The sequence below is a fragment of the Coregonus lavaretus genome (assembly GCF_964263955.1).
Source record: "Coregonus lavaretus genome assembly, chromosome: 28".
NCBI lineage: Eukaryota > Metazoa > Chordata > Actinopteri > Salmoniformes > Salmonidae > Coregonus > Coregonus lavaretus.
Window position 1 is genome coordinate 5,897,036 of NC_140015.1, and position 22,418 is coordinate 5,919,453.

Sequence of the window (22,418 nt, forward strand, 5' to 3'; positions counted from 1 at the left end):
TCACATACACATGGTTAGCAGATGTTATTGCGAGTGTAGCGAAATGCTTGTGCTTCTAGTTCCGACAGTGCACCAATATCTAGCAAGGAACATCTAACAGTTCTACAACAAAAACCTAATACACACAAATCTAAGTAAAGGAATGGAATAAGAATATATAAATATATGGATGAGCAACGTCATTATCATTATCAGAGTGGCATAGTCTAAGATGCAATAGATAGTATAGAATACAGTATATACATATGAGATCGGTAATGCAAGATATGTGGCATTATTAAAGTGACTAGTGATTTTCAAGACTGTATGTAGGCAGCAGCCTCTCTGTGCTAGTGATGGCTGTTTAACAGTCTGATGGCCTTGAGATAGAAGCTGTTTTTCAGTCTCTCGGTCCAAGCTTTGATGCACCTATACTGTTCTCGCCTTCTGGATGATAACGGGGTGAACAGGCAGTGGCTCGGGTGGTAGTTGTCCTTGATTATCTTTTTGGCCTTCCTGTGACATCGGGTACTGTAGGTGACCTGGAGGGCAGGTAGTTTGCCCCCCGGAGATGCGTTGTGCAGACCGCACCACTCTCTGGAGAGCCCTGCGGTTATGGGCTGTGCAGTTGCCATACCAGGCGGTGATACAGCCCGACAGGATGCTCTCAATCGTGCATCTGTAAAAGTTTGTGAGGGTTTTAGGTGAAAGGCCAAATTTCTTCAGCCTCCAGAGGTTGAAGAGATGTTGTTGCGCCTTCTTCACCACACTGTCTGTGTGGTTGGACCATTTCAGTTTGTCATTGATATGTATGCCGAGGAACTTAAAACTTTCCACCTTCTCCACTGCTGTCCCGTCGATGTGGATAGGGGGGTACTCCCTCTGTTGTTTCCTGAAGTCCACGATCATCTCCTTTGTTTGTTTTACATTGAGTGAGAGGTTATTTTTCTGACACCACACTCCGAGAGCCGTCACCTCCTCTCTGTAGGCTGTCTCATCATTATTGGTAATCAAGCCTACTACTGTTGTGTCGTCTTTAAACTTGATGATTGAGTTGGAGGCGTGCATGGCTACGCAGTCATGGGTGAACAAGGAGTACAGTAGGGGGCTGAGCACACACCCTTGTTGGGCCCCAGTGTTGAGGATCAGCAAAGTGGAGATGTTGTTTCCTACCTTCACCACCTGGGGTCGGCCCATCAGGAAGTCCAGGACCCAATTACACAGGGCCTTAAGCTTGATGATGAGCTTGGAGGGTACTATGGTGTTGAATGCTGATCTATAGTTAATGAACAGCATTCTTCCATAGGTATTCCTCTTGTCCAGATGGGATAGGGCAGTATGCAGTGTAATGGCGATTGCATCGTCTGTGGACCTATTGGGGCAGTATGCAAATTGAATTTGGGTCTAGGTTGACAGGTAAGGTGGAGGTTATATGATCCTTGACTAGTCTCTCAAAGCACTTCATGATGACAGAAGTGAGTGCTACGGGGCGCTAGTCAATTACTTCAGTTACCTTTGCATTCTTGGGTACAGGAACAATGGTGGCCATCTTGAAGAATGTGGGGACGGTAGACTGAGATAGGGAGAGACTGAATATGTCCGTAAACACACCAGTCTTCTAGTCTGTGCATGCTCTGAGGATGCGGCTAGGAATGCCATTGGGCCGGCAGCCTTGCGAATGTTAAAACGTTTAAATGTCTTACTCACGTCGGCCACGGAGAAGGAGAGCCCACAGTCCTTGGTAGATGGCCGCGTCGGTGGCACTGTATTATCCTCAAAGTGGGCAAAGAACTTGTTTAGCTTGTCTGGAAGCAAGACGTCGGTGTCCGCGACATGGCTGGTTTTCCTATTGTAGTCCGTGATTGTCTGTAAACCCTGCCACATACGTCTCGTGTCTGAGCCGTGGAATTGCTAGTTGCGCCGTGATTGGCTCAGATTTTGTCACTCATGGGGACACTACGTCACCGCAAAATCTATGTGGAGAGCTAGAAAATTCAAGCCCCTTGGGTGATGCCATAGAGTTACATTAGAAATGCCCATCCAAGAAGGCTCAAGGTCATTGTCCACAGATAAAATGATGTCAAATCAAGGTATATTTACCTTAGCTTCGATTGGACTGATCATGTCAACATCATACTTTCAAAATCTTAGCTAGCAAGCTAGACAAGCAGCCATCATCATGAATCAAGTCGACAATCTACTGGCATATCCTTTTCATCCTTGTCAAATGAAGGGCCATTGGACATAAACATTACACAACAAGTTGGAATTCGCAAATTCAACAATGAGTGGTTTGGGAGGAATCATTCGCTAACTGCAAGCTTTTCAAAGCAATCACTAGCCTGTTATTCAGCTCCAACTGGGAAAATATATTTTTGAACAGTCATCCAACTCGGAATTCCAAGTCGGGAAGTTGGGCCTCTTTCTAGAGCTCCGACGTCATGATTCGATCTGGGTTTTTTTCGGAGTTCCCAGTTGTCGTGAAAGCATCATAAATCCAGACAATACATGACTTTGATGACAAAGTTTGATGACAAAATGTGCCCACAAGAAAGACCGCTGCGCCTCCTTCCTTTTCAAGTGAGCACAGCACATCAAGGTGAGTCCAAAAATGTATTGTATGCTGCTGCATAAATGATGTAATATGCCAGGGAGATATGTATACTGTATACTGAAAGTAATACTAAGTGTATGTTGTGTAGTAAGATGTTAGTAGCCCATGTGCCTCACCCTAATAAGTTGGTCCTTTTCCCCCGAATAACTTAGCCTACTGTTCTGACTTGGTTGTGCACGTGCAGCCTATAGCCTGTTTCTGATTAACATAATCATTGAATATTGTAAGAGCTTTCATTGTCTGCTTATTACTGCACTGTCGGAACTAGAAGCACAAGCATTTCGCTACACTCGCAATAACATCTGCTAACCATGTGTATGTGACCAATACATTTGATTTGATTTGATTTGATTTAATATGCCCACTTTATTTATCCTACATTCTGACTTGGTGTACAGGGAGAATACTGGAAGAACGGCCAATGTTCTGAATTCTGTAACTGTACATTTCAAAAGTGCTGAACAAATAGTTATATTGACTGCATCTCTACTAGCTCGCTCATTAATGTCTTAATCGAAATTATGGATTGCCTCTTATCTGCTCGTCGTCCCCTTATGACGTAGTTTGTACATCTCAATTACCAGTAGAAAGCACATTTGTTTAAGCAAGTCAGCCATATCAGCTATGTATTCTTTAAAGGCAGTAAATAAGGCTGAATGAACTGTTTCCCTGCCAGACAAGGCTCCGCTGATAGCCAGGTGTAGCAGTGGTAAGGATTCACTCGATGGTGGTGAAAAGAAAGCTCTGCTTTTGGGACAGCTTTGTGTAGGCCCTAACAGTTTGTGGGCACCGTTTGTCACCGTTATAGTGCAATTAATGTATTGTTTAGTGTTGTGTTGTATTGGCTTTGCTGGTATGCATTTTAAAAAATGGGAGTTTGCCCCACCAATATTTACATGCTAAAATCGCCACTGGAGTAAAGTATATTTTTTTCAATTGAAGATAATCCAATGAGGTTATCACTACTGGCGTTTATAGGCTACAAGTGAAGGTTTCGGTACACCGGGTTAACTTCTATCATTTCATTTTTTTTACAGTTTCATCATAAGGCCTATGGTGAATCACACAGCTACTCGGCTGTCCCATCTCGGTTGGCTGTCAGGAATTTTGGGAGGTGTTTATATAGGCTACATATTGATGCTTGTCTCAGATTTCCAGACCTATCTTTCTAAAAGATATTGTTGTGTAGCCGACCATCAACATAACCAATTTGACATGATGGAGTGTTTCATTTTGCTTACGTACGGTGTATCCAACAAATGGATACACATGGAGGGATGCTCCTCTCAAAATCCTAAATAAGCACAACATCAAACTTCTTCAGCATGAAACGTAGCCTAATTTCTCAATCTGTAGCCTCATTTCTCAATCTTGGCTGATCCTTTGCTGACCATGTCATGTTTTAAATACCTAGGGTGGTCGTTTTCCCGTGCAGTGCTTGCAAGAGAACGTGAACATCAACATTCAACATTAATTAGTTATTTGAAGACACCCATTATCAACAGGTTGGTCAAGTCTGTAACTTTTACAGTAGCCAAAGAATCTCCTCTAATGGAATGATTTTATAGCACAGTGATTTACATCCATTTATTTTTCCCAACAGAGAGAGATTTTTAGGACTGCATATATCATTTTAGGGCAAGTGATAAAGATACTGTATTTGCTAAACCTCGTCAGCCTCTGTGATGGATTACTTTAGAAATATAATTTTCCGACAGACAACGAATTTATCTGAATGCATGAGTATGATTTCTTGCATGCAAGTGGAAATGTCTTCCCTGAAATGACAATACATTTACTACATTGAATCGTTTCACACAGTTGAATGGAGATGAGAATTCTACTATTGGACACGTTTTCATGGAGACACTAAGTCGTTCTACAAAACGCTACTTCAGCTAAATGAAGCAACTTCTATAGCAAACGGTTAAAACAACACAGAAGCCTATATTGAATGGTTTTATTTGAATAACTTTTTTCGTTCTTCCATTTATTAATTTCAATTTACTGTGGGGTTTCTTCGTTTCATTACAACAGTTATTGTACTTGGGAGGTTGTTCGAAATGAAATCGTGTGGATATTGAAGAATTTACAAATTCTACTCGAGTCTATGCACCACAAATGAGCAGATGTAATATATTGATTTCATAACACGACTGTAGGCTACCAAAATAAACCTGTTGACCAATTTAACCCATTCGTAATTAATTGACTGCACAAATAGAGTGAAATTCATCTCACGTTTGAAAATAATCATTCATTTGTTGATAGGCCTACAATCTTGATAAACCAATGCCATGATCAGTTAGGTCATTGTTACAAGGTAACCTACAATAAAGGCTTAACATAAAAACTGCAAAATCAGAGACCTACACCTCCAATTAACGTCGTCGTCATCATCATTCTATGATTATATATCTCAATGGGACTTCCATGGTTAAATAAAGGTGTCAGAAAAATATAGCTATAATCATCATTCGCATCATCATCATTCACATTAAATCAAATTCACACATCATCATCATCATCCTCGTCGACGTCATGGTAAGCGCCTAGTAAAGGCTAATTTAGGGCATATACTATTTTATTAAACTGAAATTATCAAACTGTAAAAAGATCCCCTTGGAATTTACCGAATCAATTTAATAAGAATGAACCGCATGAGAGAAAAGGAAAAGTAATTCCCCTGCATGCTGGCAGCAAAGTCAATACCACCGCGCTCTACTCTCGATTTTAGAGGCGGGACGGCTTTAGCTTTCATTCAACACTACCAGTCACTCTATTAATAAAATTTATTTTTATTTAAAAGATGTGCAATATTAACACTGAACAGTCATGCTTCTGATTGCATTACCTGATTAAAAAAGAGTCACAACAGATTAAATGTGTGAGCAAAATGTGATCGTTGTGCTACGCATACTGAAAACACTTTCTGGTTAACTCTACACAGAATCTGTGGTGTAAAATGTCCACAATTTGAGCATATTTATATTGAACATGGCCTTCATAAGAAATAAACCATTGTTTTCTTAGTTTTTCATATTCAATATGGCCTACATCTTAACACCTGCTGAATATGTTATCATGACATTCATTGCTCCAATGCAATTCTTTACATAGATATATATGGAAACTGGTTACTTGCTAGGCAAATACGTTCTGCTTAATTTTACAACAGCATAATTAAGAATCACCCCCTGCAAATTGGGGTTAACAAAGGGAAGCGAAAGTCTGAACCATGCAACCTTTCTTCACCACAAAGACATTGTTATACCTTCACGTATCGATACTTGGGTTTATATAAGATGGGCAACTTCAGCAATCTAGGTAATCAAGATTAAGATAATCCGACTTTAATCATTTATAATAGCTGTTGCACTCAAGTTCTAATAAAAGAAACATGACTGTATTGAAATGGTTGAGCATTTGCCTGACTCTGTTCTGCCAAGGCACAGCAGCATCCAAACCTTGCGATTGGACGCAGTATAGGTTGAGGAGCATGAACGATCATAGCATACGTCTGCTCTCAGAGATGGTGAGTAATTTAAATTGTACGTCTGCTGTTTGGTGTGCACAAATTGATGCACAATATTCGCAATGACATTCACATTTTTATTTTGCATTATAGCACATTTTATGTCTAACCAATGCTTTCCGTCTCTGTACCACAATATTTCATTTAAAGTCACTATCCCAATACAGTCAACTTCTTGATATTGATATGAGTTCTATTTCAGGGTGGATACATTCCACATATGTGTTCAGAAGAAAAAGACAAACAAATGTTTCCAGAGGATGTTTACATGAACACACAGGTAGGATACGCTTCAGTATCGTAGCAAGATTTTGATAGCCTAAACTAGAGTATAACTTCTTGAAATTTCAAAATGGTATATTGGCAGTTTAACTACGTATTTAGACACCCTGTGCCTAAAACCCTGTTGTATTTTATCCAGGTCGAGGACGTCTCTGTGGTTGCATTAGAGGCTATAGGATATGTGGCCCAAATATTTAACAAAAGCCTGACTTCTGTCACCTGGAACAAAATAGCACTTAACCAGTTCCAAAACATAATATATCGTCAAGTTGAGAACTTAAAGTTATGCGTAAGTATGATCCCTCTTCTGTAGCCTATAGGTTATACACTGAGTGTACAAAACATTAGGAACACTGTATCTTTCTATGACAGACTGACCAGGTGAATCCAGGTGAAAGCTATGATCCACCTGATAAATCCACTTCAATCAGTGTAGATGAAGGGGCAGAGACAGATTAAAGAAGGATGTTTAAGCCTTGAGACAATTGAGACCGATTGTGTATGTGTGCAATTCAGAGGGTGAATGGACAAGACAAAAGATATAAGTGCCTTTGAAGGGAGTGTGGTAGTAGGTACCAGGCACACCGGTTTGAATGTGTAAAGAACTGCAACGCTGCTGGGTTTTTCACGCTCAACAGTTTCCCTTGTGTACCAAGAATGGTCCACCACCCAAAGGACATCCAGCCAGCTTGACACAAATGTGAGAAGCGTTGGAATCAACATGGGCCAGCATTCTGATGGAATGCATGCCCTAACGAATTGAGGCTGTTCTGAGGGCAAAAGGGTGTGCAACTCAATTTTAAGCAGGTGTTCCTAATGTTTGTACACTCAGTGTATTTGGGCGGCAGAGAATCGTGGGCATTGTTATTTAATTTAGACACTACAAATAGACCAAATATTTGTACAATATTTTCATAACCTTCCATAAGACAGAACTAATGCACTCACCACTATTTTATATTGTCTCCAGGTCGCAGGTGGTGTTGGGGCATCCTCTGGAGATGGAGGGTCGGTTACTGCAGGCAACGCGTCTCTCAAAACATATTTCGACAAGCTGAAAACCGTCTTGAAAGAGAAGGTGGGTCCAATATCAAATGTAATCGAATAGAGGCTAAATTAATCTGAGCAAAAGTTCTGGATCACCATTAATCTGTTGCAGTTCACTGCCACAACTTACATATGAAACTTGCAACTGCCAAGCGCCGTTTTGGTGTTGTCGGATACGTTGACCACCTGCTGTGGTTGAGTTGGCTGAAAAAATGTATATCTTGTACGCTCTCCAGGAACACAGCACATGCGCATGGGAGATCGTGCGAGAGGAGGTTCGCAAAAACCTGGTGCAGTTCAAGAAATTCATCGACAGCAAAGTCAAGCCGTGAGGAGAACCACAGAATCATCATTGGAGACGTGACATACTCCTCAGGCTGGCTAATAGATTGATGGCTGATACATTTAATGACTGACTGACTGGCTGGCTGCTAGATTGACTGACTGACTGATTTAGAAATATTGATTGATGATATTTATGTTTACACGATGTATTTATTTGTTTATTTATTTATATTGCAATTAAATGAAAACTACATGCATCTATTCTCGTATCGTTTTCATTCATTCATTTATATATGCATTCATTCATGCATCCATTAATTATTTCATGTATTCATTTGTTTATAGACTGACTTTGTTAAAGGGGAAATCTGCAGTTCAAACACGAAAGCTGACACTCAACCACCATTTTGGTAAATAGCTGAGGGATGGGGTTGAAGAAAAATAACCATTATCACAGAGCTATGGATGCAAGGAAGGATCATCCATGAGATCAAAATTATAGTTCATTATTGTTTATGTTTACAGTCTTTCAACCAGTGGCGTAAAAAAGCTTATATTTGGGGTTCTGATGAAATACGACATTTGAACTAAGCTCATACTTGAGTAAAAGTAAACATACCTTAATAGAAAATGTTTCAAGTAAAAGTGAAAGTCACCCAGTAAAATACTATTTGAGTAAAAGTCTAAAAGCAATGGGTTTTAAATGTACTAAACTACCAAAAGTAAATTAAATTGCTAAAATATACTTAAGTATCAAAAGTAGAAATAATTTCAAATTCCTTATATTAAGCAAACCAGACGGCACCATTTTATTGTTTCTTTACATTTACATGTTTAGTCATTTAGCAGACGCTCTTATCCAGAGCGACTTACAGTTAGTGAGTGCATACATTATATATATATATATTATTTTTTTCATAATGGCCCCCCGTGGGAATCGAACCCACAACCCTGGTGTTGCAAAAGCCATGCTCTACCAACTGAGCTACATCCCTGCCGGCCATTCCCTCCCATACACTGGACAACGCTGGGCCAATGGTGCGCCGCCCCATGGATCTCCCGGCCTTTACATTTAATTTACGAATAGCCAGGGGCAAACTCCAACGCTTAGACATAATTTACAAATCAAGCATTTGTGTTTGGTGAGTCCACTAGATCAGAGGCAGTAGGGATGACCAGGGATGTTCTCTTTATAAGCGTGTGAATTGGACCCTTGTCCTGTCCTGCTAAGCATAAAAAATGTAATGTAGTATCTAGACAATTTATGACTTTGCTGACATTTGCAAATGTTGTGTTAGAGGAAGTTGACTCAGCTTGTGGAAGCATCTGGAGAGCATTTCTATAGGGGCACCCTAAAACAGAGGAAGTCTGTTATGTGGAGTCGTGGGATTGGCCTGTGGGGAAAACACCCATATCAGGTTACATAGGATGTAAATACCTTGGTTGGGACAAAGGACGGAGAGAAAACAACATATTAGAGATTGGGGCCAGTTGTTCTCCGGATTTTCTGCAGAAATCTGTAAATTGACGCTGAAAGTAAAGATGTAATAAAACTATTATAATCGAGGACAGTGTCAGCGGATTTCTTGTCATCACAGCATCTCAGCATCGTTCTCGACACTACAGTAACGAGTACTTTTGAGTGTCACGGATATTGTATGGAGTAAAAAGTACATTATTTTATTTTGGAATGGAGTGAAGTAAAAGTAAAAGTTGTCAAAAATAGATATAGTAAAGTAAAGTACAGATACCAAAAAAAACTAATTAAGTAGTACTTTAAAGTATTTTTACTTAAGTACTTTAGACCACTACCTCAATTACCTTGACTAACCTGTATCCCCGCACATTGACTCGGAACCGGTACCCCTTGTATATAGCCTCGTTATTGTTATTATATTGTGATACTATGTTATGATTATTTTTTTATTTTTAGCAAAGATTTTCTCACTTACTTAAAAAACACTCTGCATTGTTGGTTAAGGGTTTCTAAGTATTCGGCGAATGAGACAAATACAATTTGATTTTATATTAAATTCCTTCGAATAGAGGCTACATTAATTAGAAGAAAATATATAGATCACCACAAATCGGATGCATTTCGCTGCCACAACTCACATATGAAACTTGGAACTTCCAAGCGCCGTTATGGTGTCTTCGGATGCGTTGGCGCAGCACCTGCTGTGGTTGTTTTGACAGAAAAAAAGTAATATATTGCATGCTCTCTCAGGAACACAGTGCATGCGCATGGGAGATCGTGTGAGATGAGGTTTGCTACAAACTGGTGCAGTTCAAGAAAAGCCGTGAGGAAGTCGACAGCAGAGTCTATCTGTGAGGAAGAAGCTGTCTTTTGGAGAACCATGCATAGAATCATAATTGGAGACGTACCATATTCCTGAGGCTGGCTAATACTGTAGATTGATGGCTGACATATTTACTGACTGACTGGCTGAGTATCAGGGTTTGGCTCAGGAGTTGGCACTCTGCTTCCGCCTAAAGGTGTGGTGTTCAGGGCATTCAGGCCAGTGAGGGAGGTGGCAACAAAGGGGGCTGCTGCTTCGCATCTGTTCCACATGGCAGCGATGCACTTTACCGTCAGGCATCCGAGTCCTGTAAAAGAGACAGGTCAAGTGGCTTCTTCCACGACTGCAGGAACCCACTCAGGGACTCCAGAGTAGCTCCTCATGTAAACAGACTTTTCGGGTACAAAGTGCCTTAAATGACCATGGCCCCAGTCTGCATTATCCTCCAATCGCCTGTTCATTAAATCGAAGACGATGGGGGGAGGGGGGGGGTTTATAAGCTGACATATGGAATTGTTTTAAGATGGTCATGCCATGGATAATTTAGCCATTGGATTTTTTATTTTAGAAATGATTTAATTATATATTGAATTTGGCCAAATCCCATAGAAACGAATTGAATAACACATTCATAAAAGGCAACAACAAAAAAACAGTCAAAAAATAAATCATAAAGAATAAGGTTTTGAAGTGTCTGTCCTATATACGAGATAGAAGAAATCTCAGGAAATATAATCTTTCTTTGATATATATACATATTGAACCCCTTTATTTGGGTAGGCACAAAACTACCTCCATAATTCCATTCATTTTTTTAACCAGTACTGGTTACTTTCAGACGATTCCTGTGACACTTGTGGGGGTTATAGAGCAAAACGAGAATCTCCCCTTTCCACAGTAGGGTCACATTAGATTTGATGCCCAAACGGTTCGGACGCTACAAACAGGAGTTGGCACATCGATGGTACCGAATTCGTGAGACCAATTTTGGTCTGACAAACAACGCTCTAGCTCTGTCACCTTTCACCGCAGATGCAGAAGTGCAACACGGAAGTGCGACATAAACAGATGCCGTAGATATCTCTAGCTTAAACTGACGGGTAAAACATTATGTTACTTAATAACTTCTACACCACACTGCCTGTATGGATGGAATATTTCAGATTGTCAGTGATGTGTACGCCGAGGAACTTGAAGCTTTTCACCTTCTCCACTGACGTCCTGTCGATGTGGATGGGGGCGTGCTCCCTCTGCTGTCTACTAAAGTCCACGGTCAGCTCCTTCGTTTTGTTGACGTTGAGGGGGACATTATTTTCCTGGCACCACTCCGCCAGGGCCCTCACCTCCTCTCCTCCCTGTAGGCTGTCTCGTCGTTGTTGGTTATCAGGCCTATCACTGTTGTGTCGTGTGCAAACTTGATGATTGAGTCAGACCCAGGGCCCCGAGCTTAGTGATGAGCTTGGAGAGCACTATGGTATTGAAGGCTGAGCTGTAGTCAATGAATAGCATTCTTACATAGGTATTCCTCTTGTCCAGATGGGATAGGGCAGTGTGCAGTGGGATGGCGATTGGACATCCATGGATCTATTGGGGCGGTATGCAAATTGTAGTGGGTCTATACTACATTACATTTTTAATGCTTAGCAGGACAAGGGTCCAATTCACACGCTTATAAAGAGAACATCCCTGGTCATCCCTACTGCCTCTGATCTAGCGGACTCACCAAACACAAATGCTTAATTTGTAAATTATGTCTAAGTGTTGGAGTGTGCCCCTGGCTATTCGTAAATTAAATGTAAAGGCCGGGAGATCCATGGGGCGGCGCACAATTGGCCCAGCGTCGTCCAGTGTATGGGAGGGAATGGCCGGCAGGGATGTAGCTCAGTTGGTAGAGCATGGCTTTTGCAACACCAGGGTTGTCGGTTCGATTCCCACGGGTGGCCCTTTTGAAAATAAATAAATATATATATATATATAATGTATGCACTCACTAACTGTAAGTCGCTCTGGATAAGAGCGTCTGCTAAATGACTAAAAATGTAAATGTAAAAGAAACAATAAAATGGTGCCGTCTGGTTTGCTTAATATAAGGAATTTGAAATTATTTCTACTTTTGATACTTAAGTATATTTTAGCAATTTCATTTACTTTTGGTAGTTAAGTATATTTAAAACCCAATGCTTTTAGACTTTTACTCAAATAGTATTTTACTGGGTGACTATCACTTTTACTTGAGACATTTTCTATTAAGGTATGTTTACTTTTACTCAAGTATGAGCTTAGTTCAAATGTCGTATTTCATCAGAACCCCAAATATAAGCTTTTTTAAGCCACTGATTGAAAGAATGTAAACATAAACAATAATGAACTATAATTTTGATCTCATGGATGATCCTTCCTTGCATCCATAGCTCTGTGATAATGGTTATTTTTCTTCAACCCCATCCCTCAGCTATTTACCAAAATGGTGGTTGAGTGTCAGCTTTCGTGTTTGAACTGCAGATTTCCCCTTTAACAAAGTCAGTCTATAAACAAATGAATACATGAAAGAATTAATGGATGCATGAATGAATGCGTATATAAATGAATGAATGAAAACGATACGAGAATAGATGCATGTAGTTTTCATTTAATTGCAATATAAATAAATAAACGAATAAATAAATACATAGTGTAAACATAAATATCATCAATCAATATTTCTAAATCAGTCAGTCAGTCAATCTAGCAGCCAGCCAGTCAGTCAGTCATTAAATGTATCAGCCATCAATCTATTAGCCAGCCTGAGGAGTATGTCACGTCTCCAATGATGATTCTGTGGTTCTCCTCACGGCTTGACTTTGCTGTCGATGAATTTCTTGAACTGCACCAGGTTTTTGCGAACCTCCTCTCGCACGATCTCCCATGCGCATGTGCTGTGTTCCTGGAGAGCGTACAAGATATACATTTTTTTCAGCCAACTAAACCACAGCAGGTGGTCAACGCCTCCGACAACACCAAAACGGCGCTTGGCAGTTGCAAGTTTCATATGTAAGTTGTGGCAGTGAACTGCAACCGATTAATGGTGATCCAGAACTTTTGCTCAGATTAATTTAGCCTCTATTCGATTACATTTGATATTGGACCCACCTTCTCTTTCAAGACGGTTTTCAGCTTGTCGAAATATGTTTTGAGAGACGCGTTGCCTGCAGTAACCGACCCTCCATCTCCAGAGGATGCCCCAACACCACCTGCGACCTGGAGACAATATAAAATAGTGGTGAGTGCATTAGTTCTGTCTTATGGAAGGTTATGAAAATATTGTACAAATATTTGGTATATTTGTAGTGTCTAAATTAAATAACAATGCCCACGATTGTCTGCCGCCCAAATACACTGAGTGTACAAACATTAGGAAGACCTGCTTAATATTGAGTTGCACACCCTTTTGCCCTCAGAACAGCCTCAATTCGTTGGGGCATGCATTCCATCAGAATGCTAGCCCATGTTGACTCCAACGCTTCTCACATTTGTGTCAAGCTGGCTGGATGTCCTTTGGGTGGTGGACCATTCTTGGTACACAAGGGAAACTGTTGAGCGTGAAAAACCCAGCAGGGTTGCAGTTCTTTACACATTCAAACCGGTTTGCCTGGTACCTACTACCACACTCCCTTCAAAGGCACTTATATATTTTGTCTTGTCCATTCACCCTCTGAATTGCACACATACACAATCGGTCTCAATTGTCTCAAGGCTTAAACATCCTTCTTTAATATGTCTCTGCCCCTTCATCTACACTGATTGAAGTGGATTTATCAGGTGGATCATAGCTTTCACCTGGATTCACCTGGTCAGTCTGTCATAGAAAGAGACAGTGCTCCTAATGTTTTGTACACTCAGTGTATAACCTATAGGCTACAGAAGAGGGATCATACTTACGCATAACTTTAACTTCTCAACTTGACGATATATTATGTTTTGGAACTGGTTAAGTGCTATTTTGTTCCAGGTGACAGAAGTCAGGCTTTTGTTAAATATTTGGGCCACATATCCCATAGCCTCTAATGCAACCACAGAGACGTCCTCGACCTGGATAAAATACAACAGGGTTTTAGGCACAGGGTGTCTAAATACGTAGTTAAACTGCCAATATACCATTTTGAAATTTCAAGAATTATACTCTAGTTTAGGCTATCAAAATCTTGCTAAGATACTGAAGCGTATCCTACCTGTGTGTTCATGTAAACATCCTCTGGAAACATTTGTTTGTCTTTTTCTTCTGAACACATATGTGGAATGTATCCACCCTGAAATAGAACTCATATCAATATCAAGAAGTTGACTGTATTGGGATAGTGACTTTAAATGAAATATCGTGGTACAGAGACGGAAAGCATTGGTTAGATATGAAATGTGCTATAATGCAAAATAAAAATTTGAATGTCATTGCGAATATTGTGCATCAATTTGTGCACACCAAACAGCAGACGTACAATTTAAATTACTCACCATCTCTGAGAGCAGACGTATGCTATGATCGTTCATGCTCCTCAACCTATACTGCGTCCAATCGCAAGGTTTGGATGCTGCTGTGCCTTGGCAGAACAGAGTCAGGCAAATGCTCAACCATTTCAATACAGTCATGTTTCTTTTATTAGAACTTGAGTGCAACAGCTATTATAAATGATTAATGTCGGATTATCTTAATCTTGATTACCTAGATTGCTGAAGTTGCCCATCTTATATAAACCCAAGTATCGATACGTGAAGGTATAAAAATTCCTTTGTGGTGAAGAAAGGTTGCATGGTTCAGACTTTCGCTTCCCTTTGTTAACCCCAATTTGCAGGGGGTGATTCTTAATTATGCTGTTGTAAAATTAAGCAGAACGTATTTGCCTAGCAAGTAACCAGTTTCCATATATATCTATGAAAAGAATTGCATTGGAGCAATGAATGTCATGATAACATATTCAGCAGGTGTTAAGATGTAGGCCATATTGAATATGAAAAACTAAGAAAACAATGGTTTATTTCTTATGAAGGCCATGTTCAATATAAATATGCTCAAATTGTGGACATTCTACACCACAGATTCTGTGTAGAGTTTACCAGAAAGTGTTTTCAGTATGCGTAGCACAACGATCACATTTTGCTCACACATTTAATCTGTTGTGACTCTTTTTTAATCAGGTAATGCAATCAGAAGCATGACTGTTCAGTGTTAATATTGCACATTTTTTAAATAAAAATACATTTTATTAATAGAGTGACTGGTAGTGTTGAATGAAAGCTAAAGCCGTCCCGCCTCTAAAATCGAGAGTAGAGCGCGGTGGTATTGACTTTGCTGCCAGCATGCAGGGGAATTACTTTTCCTTTTCTCTCATGCGGTTCAATCAATCAATCAATCAATTTTATTTTATATAGCCCTTCTTACATCAGCTAATATCTCGAAGTGCTGTACAGAAACCCAGCCTAAAACCCCAAACAGCTAGTAATGCAGGTGTAGAAGCACGGTGGCTAGGAAAAACTCCCTAGAAAGGCGAAAACCTAGGAAGAAACCTAGAGAGGAACCAGGCTATGAGGGGTGGCCAGTCCTCTTCTGGCTGTGCCGGGTGGAGATTATAACAGAACCATGCCAAGATGTTCAAAAATGTTCATAAGTGACAAGCATGGTCAAATAATAATCAGGAATAAATCTCAGTTGGCTTTTCATAGCCGATCATTAAGAGTTGAAAACAGCAGGTCTGGGACAGGTAGGGGTTCCATAACCGCAGGCAGAACAGTTGAAACTGGAATAGCAGCAAGGCCAGGCGGACTGGGGACAGCAAGGAGTCACCACGGCCGGTAGTCCCGACGTATGGTCCTAGGGCTCAGGTCTCTCAGTTGGCTTTTCATAGCCGATCATTAAAGAGTTGAAAACAGCAGGTCTGGGACAGGTAGGGGTTTCGTAGCCGCAGGCAGAACAGTTGAAACTGGAATAGCAGCAAGGCCAGGCGGACTGGGGACAGCAAGGTGTCATCATGCCCGGTAGTCCTGACGTATGGTCCTAGGGTTCATTCTTATTAAATTGATTCGGTAAATTCCAAGGGGATCTTTTTACAGTTTGATAATTTCTGTTTAATAAAATAGTATATGCCCTAAATTAGCCTTTACTAGGCCCAAGTACAATAACTGTTGTTCTGAAACGAAGAAACCCCACAGTAAATTGAAATTAATAAATGGAAGAACGAAAAAAGTGATTCAAATAAAACCATTCAATATAGGCTTCTGTGTTGTTTTAACCTTTTGCTATAGAAGTTGCTTCATTTAGCTGAAGTAGCGTTTTGTAGAACGACTTAGTGTCTCCATGAAAACGTGTCCAATAGTAGAATTATCATCTCCATTCAACTGTGTGAAACGATTCAATGTAGTAAATGTATTGTCATTTCAGGGAAGACATTTCCACTTGCATGCAAAAAATCATACTCATGCATTCAGATAAATTCGTTGTCTGTCGGAAAATTATATTTCTAAAGTAATCCATCACAGAGGCTGACGAGGTTTAGCAAATACAGTCTCTTTATCACTTGCCCTAAAATGATATATGCAGTCCAAAAAATCTCTCTCTGTTGGGAAAAATAAATGGATGTAAATCACTGTGCTATAAAATCATTCCATTAGAGGAGATTCTTTGGCTACTGTAAAAGTTACAGACTTGACCAACCTGTTGATAATGGGTGTCTTCAAATAACTAATTAATGTTGAATGTTGATGTTCACGTTCTCTTGCAAGCACTGCACGGGAAAACGACCACCCTAGGTATTTAAAACATGATATGGTCAGCAAAGGATCAGCCAAGATTGAGAAATTAGGCTACAGATTGAGACATTAGGCTACGTTTCATGCTCGGACACAATCATTAACGGTTTATGTCAGCCATCTCACCATATCCTGAAGAAGTTTGATGTTGTGCTTATTTAGGATTTTGAGAGGAGCATCCCTCCATGTGTATCCATTTGTTGGATACACCGTACATAAGCAAAATGAAACACTCCATCATGTCAAATTGGTTATGTTGATGGTCGGCTACACAACAATATCTTTTAGAAAGATAGGTCTGGAAATCTGAGACAAGCATCAATATGTAGCCTATATAAACACCTCCCAAAATTCCTGACAGCCAACCGAGATGGGACAGCCGAGTAGCTGTGTGATTCACCATAAGCCTTATTATGGAACTGTAAAACAATTCAATGATAGAAGTTAACCCGGTGTACCGAAACCTTCATTTGTAGCCTATAAACGCCAGTAGTGATAACCTCATTGGATTATCTTCAATTGAAAAAAATATACTTTACTCCAGTGGCGATTTTAGCATGTAAATATTGGTGGGGCAAACTCCCAATTTTTTTTAAATGCATGCCAGCAAAGCCAATACAACACAACACTAAACAATACATTAATTGCACTATAACGGTGACAAACGGTGCCCACAAACTGTTAGGGCCTACACAAAGCTGTCCCAAAATCAGAGCTTTCTTTTCAGCACCATCGAGTGAATCCTTACCACTGCTACACCTGGCTATCAGCGGAGCCTTGTCTGGCAGGGAAACAGTTCATTCAGCCTTATTTACTGCCTTTAAAGAATACATAGCTGATATGGCTGACTTGCTTAAACAAATGTGCTTTCTACTGGTAATTGAGATGTACAAACTACGTCATAAGGGGACGACGAGCAGATAAGAGGCACTCCATAATTTCGATTAAGACATTAATGAGCGAGCTAGTAGGGATGCAGTCAATATAACTATTTGTTCAGCACTTTTGAAATGTACAGTTACAGAATTCAGAACATTGGCCGTTCTTCCAGTATTCTCCCTGTACACCAAGTCAGAACGTAGGATAAATCAAGTGGGCATATTAAATCAAATCAAATCAAATGTATTGGTCACATACACATGGTTAGCAGATGTTATTGCGAGTGTAGCGAAATGCTTGTGCTTCTAGTTCCGACAGTGCAGCAATAAGCAGACAATGAAAGCTCTTACAATATTCAATGATTATGTTACTCAGAAACAGGCTATAGGCTGCACGTGCACAACCAAGTCAGAACAGTAGGCTAAGTTATTCGGGGGAAAAGGACCAACTTATTAGGGTGAGGCACATGGGCTACTAACAGCTTACTACACAACATACACTTAGTATTACTTTCAGTATACAGTATACATATCTCCCTGGCATATTACATCATTTATGCAGCAGCATACAATACATTTTTGGACTCACTTGTTGTGCTGTGCTCACTTGAAAAGGAAGGAGGCGCAGCGGTCTTTCTTGTGGGCACATTTTGTCATCAAACTTTGTCATCAAAGTCAGGTATTGTCTGGATTTATGATGCTTTGAAGACAACTGAGAACTCCGAAAAACCCCCAGATCGAATCATGACGTCGGAGCTCTAGAAAGAGGCCCGACTTCCCGACTTGGAATTCAGAGTTGGATGACTGTTCAAAAATATATTTTCCCAGTTGGAGCTCGTTTTTCTCAGACTTTCCAATTGTTTTGAACTCACTGAAGTCTGAGATTTCCCAGTTCCGAGTTTATAGTTGTTTTGAACACGGCAGAAACCATGCTGGATTGACAGCATGGACAATGTATTCAACCTTTTTTGGTCAATGGTGTTGAAAGTTTATCCTTTTAATCTTGGAAAAGAGACCCTTAAACCCACACTTGGACCACACACCCACTCTACTGAATAACAGGCTAGTGATTGCTTTGAAAAGCTTGCAGTTAGCGAATGATTCCTCCCAAACCACTCATTGTTGAATTTGCGAATTCCAACTTGTTGTGTAATGTTTATGTCCAATGGCCGATGAGCACCAATAAGTTTTATCTATAATATCTCTTCATATGACAAGGATGAAAAGGATTTGCCAGTAGATTGTCGACTTGATTCATGATGATGGCTGCTTGTCTAGCTTGCTAGCTAAGATTTTGAAAGTATGATGTTGACATGATCAGTCAAATCAAAGCTACGGTAAATATAACTTGATTTGACATCATTTTATCTGTGGATAATGACCTTGAGCCTTCTTGGATGGGCATTTCTAATGTAACTCTATGGCATCACCCAAGGGGCTTGAATTTTCTAGCTCTCCACATAGATTTTGCGGTGATGTAGTGTCCCCATGAGTGACAGAATCTGAGCCAATCACGGCGCAACTAGCAATTCCACGGCTCAGACACGAGACGTATGTGGCAGGGTTTACAGACAATCACGGACTACAATAGGAAAACCAGCCATGTCGCGGACACCGACGTCTTGCTTCCAGACAAGCTAAACAAGTTCTTTGCCCGCTTTGAGGATAATACAGTGCCACCGATGCGGCCAGCTACCAAGGACTGTGGGCTCTCCTTCTCCGTGGCCGACGTGAGTAAGACATTTAAACGTTTTAACATTCGCAAGGCTGCCGGCCCAATGGCATTCCTAGCCGCGTCCTCAGAGCATGCACAGACTAGAAGACTGGTGTGTTTACGGACAAATTCAGTCTCTCCCTATCTCAGTCTACCGTCCCCACATTCTTCAAGATGGCCACCATTGTTCCTGTACCCAAGAATGCAAAGGTAACTGAAGTAATTGACTAGGGCCCCGTAGCACTCACTTCTGTCATCATGAAGTGCTTTGAGAGACTAGTCAAGGATCATAACACCTCCACCTTACCTGTCAACCTAGACCCAATTCAATTTGCATACCGCCCCAATAGGTCCACAGACGATGCAATCGCCATTACACTGCATACTTCCCTATCCCATCTGGACAAGAGGAATACCTATGGAAGAATGATGTTCATTGACTATAGCTCAGCATTCAACACCATAGTACCCTCCAAGCTCATCATCAAGCTTAAGGCCCTGTGTAATTGGGTCCTGGACTTCCTGATGGGCCGCCCCCAGGTGGTGAAGGTAGGAAACAACATCTCCATTTTGCTGATCCTCAACACTGGGGCCCCACAAGGGTGTGTGCTCAGCCCCCTACTGTACTCCCTGTTCACCCATGACTGCGTAGCCATGCACGCCTCCAACTCAATCATCAAGTTTGCAGACGACACAACAGTAGTAGGCTTGATTACCAATAATGATGAGACAGCCTACAGGGAGGAGGTGACGGCTCTCGGAGTGTGGTGTCAGGAAAATAACCTCTCACTCAATGTAAAACAAACAAAGGAGATGATCGTGGACTTCAGGAAACAACAGAGGGCGTACCCCCCTATCCACATCGACTGGACAGCAGTGGAGAAGGTGGAAAGTTTTAAGTTCCTCGGCATACATATCAATGACAAACTGAAATGGTCCAACCACACAGACAGTGTGGTGAAGAAGGCGCAACAGCATCTCTTCAACCTCTGGAGGCTGAAGAAATTTGGCCTTTCACCTAAAACCCTCACAAACCTTTACAGATGCACGATTGAGAGCATCCTGTCGGGCTGTATCACCGCCTGGTATGGCAACTGCACAGCCCATAACCGCAGGGCTCTCCAGAGAGTGGTGCGGTCTGCACAACGCATCTCCGGGGGGCAAACTACCTGCCCTCCAGGTCACCTACAGCACCCGATGTCACAGGAAGGCCAAAAAGATAATCAATGACAACTACCACCCGAGCCACTGCCTGTTCACCCCGTTATCATCCAGAAGGCGAGAACAGTATAGGTGCATCAAAGCTGGGACCGAGAGACTGAAAAACAGCTTCTATCTCAAGGCCATCAGACTGTTAAACAGCCATCACTAGCACAGAGAGGCTGCTGCCTACATACAGTCTTGAAAATCACTGGCCACTTTAATAAATAGAACACTAGTCACTTTAATAATGCCACATATCTTGCATTACCGATCTCATATGTATATACTGTATTCTATACTCTCTATTGCATCTTAGACTACGACACTCTAATAATGATAATGACGTTGCTCATCCATATATTTATATATTCTTATTCCATTCCTTTACTTAGATTTGTGTGTATTAGGTTTTTGTTGTAGAACTGTTAGATGTTACTTGCTAGATATTTGTCACGATCGTCTAATGAGGGAGTGGACCAAAGCGCAGCGCGTTGAGCGAACATGACTTTATTTAATTAAAGTGCAACACGAAAACCACAAAACAAATGACGATACGTGAAGTCCACAGTGACAATGACTGTACAGGAACAAAAACCCACAAACACAAGGTGAACACAGACAGTTTAAATATGGCTCCCAATCAGAGATAACGAGCCGACAGCTGACACTCGTTACCTCTGATTGGGAGTCACTCGATCAACCAAGAAAACACAACCAAAGACAACCAACCAAAACACAACAAAACGAACACACCCTGGCTCAAAATACAAAGTCCCGGAGCCAGAGCGTGACAATATTGCTGCACTGTCGGAACTAGAAGCACAAGCATTTCGCTACACTCGCAATAACATCTGCTAACCATGTGTATGTGACAAATACATTTGATTTGATTTGACATTTGAACCCCTAAACTCTGTATTTTCCGCTGGCTGCCCCACCACCACAGAAAGCACTGAGCTAGGCTGAAACACCTGCATTTTGGAGCTGCCTTACTCAAGAAAGCAAAAAAGAGACCATGTTTGTATGCGGCTTTGTTAACTCAATGATTTTTTGTAAACATTGTTTGCAAACTGATGTGTGACACATATTAATGACAAAATAACATGCGAAACAGGAAACAACAACAAAAACAAAATAAAATGTCTAAACAGGTGGGGCTCAAAACAGGTGGGGCTCTGAGTATTTTTGTAATACACCAAACATACTGCAAACTATTCAGATATAGCACACATGAGTACTATACCATTCAATGTAAACCTGTATACACACCATTCTAGATGTTATCCCAAATAACCTCATACCATTATACAAATGGATATACAGTATATCTACAATAACTCTATTCTATCCAGGAATTCCAAGTCTTATGAAAGGACTGTGTGCTGCCACATTGGCCTATATAATACACACCTTTGTCTAATGTCATACAGGAATTGACCTCATTTATCCATTGAGACCTATTAGGAGGATCCCCATGATGCCACTTAAAAAGTTATATATATATGACTAAGCTAAATCAAAGATGTATTGTAATGTTTTGCCCACCACCACCCTTCCTCAATCAGGGGACCAAACTGTTATCTATTAAAAGTATTGTTTAATTTGTATCTCATTTTCAATATTGTCTTTCCATGTCTTTTTTCTTATTTCTCCTCCAATCATAGTAAGACATACAGGTGTTTAATACATTGGACAGACTTTATAAATAAACATCCCACAATTGCAAGTGGGAGCTAAAAGTTCCTGGTCCCCCAGATTATCGTCTACTCCTCACCCAGATCTCCCCACCCCCTTCAGCCCACTG

At 40.8% G+C, this 22,418-nt stretch overlaps 2 protein-coding genes across 2 annotated transcripts; one reads left to right on the forward strand and one right to left on the reverse strand.

Annotated features, from left to right (window-relative positions):
* Positions 1–5,993: 5,993 nt before the first annotated feature.
* On the forward strand, positions 5,994–7,789 carry LOC311103955 (interferon a3-like; the record flags this gene model as incomplete). Its single annotated transcript, XM_084145595.1, has 5 exons — positions 5,994–6,128; positions 6,331–6,408; positions 6,550–6,699; positions 7,381–7,488; positions 7,694–7,789. 5 exons carry the CDS (start codon positions 5,994–5,996, stop codon positions 7,787–7,789), a joined length of 567 nt encoding a protein of 188 aa, XP_084001721.1.
* A 5,080-nt stretch (positions 7,790–12,869) lies between these two features.
* On the reverse strand, positions 12,870–14,665 carry LOC311104300 (interferon a3-like; the record flags this gene model as incomplete). The annotated part of the gene is made up of 5 exons (XM_084146109.1): positions 12,870–12,965; positions 13,172–13,279; positions 13,961–14,110; positions 14,251–14,328; positions 14,531–14,665. 5 exons carry the CDS (start codon positions 14,663–14,665, stop codon positions 12,870–12,872), a joined length of 567 nt encoding a protein of 188 aa, XP_084002235.1.
* Positions 14,666–22,418: the final 7,753 nt, after the last annotated feature.